The sequence below is a fragment of the Triticum aestivum genome, chromosome 7B, assembly GCF_018294505.1.
Source record: "Triticum aestivum cultivar Chinese Spring chromosome 7B, IWGSC CS RefSeq v2.1, whole genome shotgun sequence".
Lineage (NCBI taxonomy): Eukaryota > Viridiplantae > Streptophyta > Magnoliopsida > Poales > Poaceae > Triticum > Triticum aestivum.
Window position 1 is genome coordinate 115,374,319 of NC_057813.1, and position 4,539 is coordinate 115,378,857.

General features: G+C 46.2%; 1 protein-coding gene across 1 annotated transcript; it reads left to right on the plus strand.

Annotated features, from left to right (window-relative positions):
- Positions 1–707: 707 nt before the first annotated feature.
- Positions 708–3,854, plus strand: LOC123162457 (uncharacterized). Its single transcript, XM_044580237.1, has 3 exons — positions 708–840; positions 1,052–1,151; positions 3,359–3,854. Exons 2-3 carry the CDS (start codon positions 1,068–1,070, stop codon positions 3,647–3,649), a joined length of 375 nt encoding a protein of 124 aa, XP_044436172.1. The 5' UTR covers positions 708–840; positions 1,052–1,067; the 3' UTR covers positions 3,650–3,854.
- The last annotated feature ends 685 nt before the right edge of the window (positions 3,855–4,539 follow it).

The window sequence follows — 4,539 nt, forward strand, 5'->3', positions numbered from 1 at the left end:
ATAGTGACTAGTCGCACTTCCTGAATTAGCTGAGGCATGTGCCCTTCGGCGAGCAGTTAACCTTGCACGTGAGATGGGATGTGATTCGGTGATATTCGCCTCCGATTGCCTCTCTTTGGTGCAGAGAATCAATTCCCATGTTCGGGATCGTTCACTCATTGGTGCTGTGGTCTCGGAGATCAAAGATGGCACGTCGAATATTCTTTTTTCTCGGGTCAAATTTATTCGTCGGTAATCTAATGTTTTAGCTAATAATTTAGCTAAGTCTTGTTTGGGGTGTAATGGTATTTGTGTTTTCACTTCTACTCCGGAATGTGTCCGAGAAACTCTTTGTAATTATGTTGCTTGATTAATAAAGTGCCGATGTTTTCTCAAGAAAAAAAATGGCGAGTCGCACTTCTTGTGAACAGGGAGAGCAGGGTGCAAGACTTTCTATCGTCTCGCTTAATGCGATACATTGTCACCGCGTCCGACGCACCCACAGGCCTATAGTTGATGTGACACGACGAACCACGATCTTTTTGTTCCAGAGTAATGAAATCGGCGCTTCCTGGGCTTAGTAATGGGCTTGGCAGGATGTGTAAGAAAGAAGGTCCTGGCGGTACGGTGGTGCCACCAGTCATTTGGGCCGTTTTGATTTTTGCTTGGACCACGCTTATCCTCGGAAAGAAAAAAACAAAACGCTATATAAGGTGCCATCGCTCGGTTCGAAGGGTTTCCCCTCGTCTGGATCTCAGCCGCCGCACCCGAAACACGCCCAGAGCGCCCTCTGGATCTGGCTGACGCACGAAGTGGCTCAAAGCAAAGAGCGCGAAGGAGCGCCCTCCGGATCTGGCTGACGTACGAAGTGGCTCAAAGCAAAGATTGCGAAGAGCGCGAAGGATTTGCAGATACTCCGTAAAATCACTTTATGGAGTCTCTGCCAATTCTTCGTGTTCTTAACGTCTTTGCAGTTTATTGCGTATCTTCAATGATTGACATCGGTTTGGTACTTCGTATGTGAAGCTTTTTTGACATCTGTTTTATGAATTTTTGTGTTTTTGTGGTCTAGGTTTGGTCCATGGAGAATGAGTCAAGATAAGGCCGAAAGATTTTTCCTCGCAATGGTGTCTGCGCAAGTCCTAATTTTTTTTTTGGTCTCGTCGTTTCAGGTATGATAGGTAGTTCTTTTGTGTGTGTGTGTGTAGAAATCCGCTTGTCATTCTTTAGTCCCCCGATTCTAACTTGAAAGGGGATTTTGGATTTGGTATGCTGAACATTTTTTGACACTATTTTGTATCGAATGTTCTCCTATTGCCAGCCTATATGGGAAAAATTTGGTCATTTACCACACTTTACTTCCCTATTTGATGATTTGCTCCTTGTGTACCCGGGGCAAATCATCAAACCCGGAAGTAAAATGTGGCAAATGACAAAGCCCCCATGGGTGGGCTGAGTTTGTATCAACAATCTTCTCCTGCTATCAATTCCAAATAGCCATTTAACATCTTAGCTACCTTGTTTTTCATCAGTAATCGACCGATCCCACCAGAAGGTTGGACGCCGACCCGCATTGGATCCCTATATACAAAAGCAGCTGGCTAGAAAACGGGGGGACGAACAGAGCCTGCCTAGCAAAAAAAGCCGCCGCCGCCCCCAGCCCTCAGCCCTCCCCCCTCCTCCTTCCTCGTGCCGCCCGCAGCAGCCGCTCCCGTGATGGCGAAGAAGCGAAGCTCCAACAAAGGAGGGCGACGGGGCAAGAGAGGTGGTGCCCCGCCAATGCTGGTGCGCCGCGTCGTTTTGTGGTACCCATCTCCCCACGTCTTCTCTTGTTTTGTCCGGTGCTCTGATTTGATTTGTTTTATCAACTGAACCCTGATCGACGATTTTATCTCCTGTGTCTGTCCTGTACCTATATCCCGCCTGGTTGAGGATTTGATCCTTGTATTAGTTTAAGGTCCGAACAGTTGTGCCATATGCATGCAAGGTGTTTGGATTCTTGTGTGCATGCAACCTATTCGGCGGTTTGCGCCTTTGCTGTTTGGCAGTGTGCGCGCGCCCAGTCTGGTCAACTATTTCATTCATTTACAATTTAAATGAACCACAGATTTCTAGACGAACAGGTAGAATTGGCCATCTGAGCAATACGGCTCAGTCAACTGAACATGGCAATTTGGCATTCTTGTTTTCCATGCTAGTGATCCATGGCAACAGGAATGGTGACAAGTGACAACACTTATGTTTGCCATGCACGCATGCACCATGCTGCTCCCCTTCCATTTATAGTACTACAATGCATTGTTTTACAATGTACCAATCTTTTCTGCCCGGCTTTATTCCACCCTAAACATGATAGAAGAAAAGAGGGTCCTAGTAGCAGTAAAGAGTCAAAATAAAGAACATTTCGGTCGTGGTGTTTAAGTTCGAGTCGACCCCTGCGTGGTACAAATATTTCCAAGTGACTGCAGCGATTTGGTTGTTTATGGTTTGGCTCGAAAGAGCCAACATTGCTGTTTTGCTAGTCATATAACACAGGGACTCATGTTTGCTGGATAAAACTGGTACATTTTGTCATTTACACAACACTATTGTTTTTCCTGGATGAGAAGGATTTTTTTTTTATCAACTGTACCTTGTTCGACAATTGCTTCCCTGTGTCCGGTACCATCACCCCTGTGTTTGAGGATTTGATCCTTGCTAGTTTAACTTCCCAACAGAAGTGGCACATGCATGTAAGGTGTTTGGCTTGGACTGTTTCATCCATTTAGAATAGAATGAACCACACATTTGTAGCGACAGGTATAAGTGTCCATCTAAACAAAACGGCTCGGTCAACTGAACATTCTTGTTTTCCACGCCAGTCATCCATGGTAACAGGAATGCTGATAAGTGATAAAACTTGTGTATGCCACATGTACCATGCTTTCCTTCCTTTATACTACTACTACAAAGCATTGTCTGCCTGTCTTCATTCCAGCCTAAATGTGATAGAAGAAAAGAGTCAAACTAAAGAACATTTCGGTCGTGGTGTTGCATACCATCACGTTTAAGTGTGAGTCGACGCCTATGTGGTGCACATATTTGCAAGTGGCTGCCGTGTGTTTGTTGGTTATGCTTTGGCTCAACAGAGTCAACACTGCTAGTAATATAGCACAGGGACTCACTATTGTTTGCCGGATAAAATTGGTACATTTACACAACACTATTGTTTTTCCTGGGTGTGCACTGATCAGTTTCCCGAAAAACATATTAATGTGCACTCACTATTTTTCTTGTGCGCATAACACTTGTTTTTCCTGGTGTGTTGGTGGTACATCAGAGTACATAGATTCTCCTGGTTACACGGTTGAAAACTTGGTTTTCTTTTTTTCTTTTTCAGTTCAACGAGCAAAAGAAGTTTAACGTTCCTCCAAGCTGCAGGAGTGATGACCCTGAGGTAAACAGATTGAACGACAACTTGGCTGTCTACTACGGGGCCATGGCAACCTGCAGGGAGAACGTGCACGCTCTGCTGGTGGAAGAGCTCCAGGACAGTAACGTGGGTCTGAAGCAAGCTGAGGCAAGGTATGAGGGAATGAAGGTGACCGCGCGCAGGATGGCACAAATTACAAATAGGCTGGGCAAGCCGATGCCTTTCCCTTCCCACTTTAAGCATGCCGTGAAGCTGTAGATTAGTTGGAAGTATGAATGAGGTGAGAACGGTACGAGAATTCTGTTCTGTAGACTGTTAAATTGGGAGTAGACTGTTAACTTGGGAGTATGGATGACCGGAGAGGAATTCTGTTCTGTAGACTGGTTGCATTTGAACTTTCAGCATTTCTAGAGAACCAATATGATTGGATTTTGTGATATAAAATTCGGCAAGTCTGGTTGGATTCTCGATTGGTTGTTTTTGCCGGCACTCTTTCCACTCTAAAAATACTACTGCATATATCTCCCTTGTTCATACGGGCATTTCCAGGATCGTCCGGATGGTCTACCCAGATGACTAAACGGAGAGCGTTTTCTTTCGGCTGAATCGTCCGGACTCCGTCCTGGACGTCGGAGGCTGCTCTTTGCTCAGCCGCTATTTCAAAAGATCAAAAATCACTATAGGTTCTATTACTTGTGCTGGCATCAGCTTTAGTCCCTATGGTTACAAATACCCGAAATATAGTCATCAAACGTGCTCTAAAGGGTCATCTACGGTCCATTATACGGTTTTGTGTACGTATTCGCTGATCTGGCCTTCGTCAACCTGTGCCACGCGTGCGCTGACTGCTATCTCCTCTCGTCCGCCTGAATACGCAGGAAAGCAGGGGTATTTTTACAAAAACGCCAGAGAACAAAACAGTTGCCCCCACCGCACCTGACCGAGCTCTCCTCCCCCCTCGCTCTTCTCTTCGTCCGAGATCATGGTGGGACGTGACGACGAGATCGACGCGCGGTTTGCATCCTCTCCGCCGGAGAAAGAACTGCGTGGCCCTTGTCGCCCAGAAGACCCTAGATAATCCTCCCCATGGCCACGGCTAGGTTGCGATCCCCGTCGGCGTTCACCATACGTGGGATCCTCCAACGTCA

Bases quoted from the DNA above. Each gene is read 5' to 3' on its own strand.
- LOC123162457 (XM_044580237.1), top strand. From the start codon at position 1,068: ATGAGTCAAGATAAGGCCGAAAGATTTTTCCTCGCAATGGTGTCTGCG. The intron at 1,152-3,358 runs GTATGATAGGTA...TTTCTTTTTCAG, and splicing joins TTTTGGTCTCGTCGTTTCAG to TTCAACGAGCAAAAGAAGTT.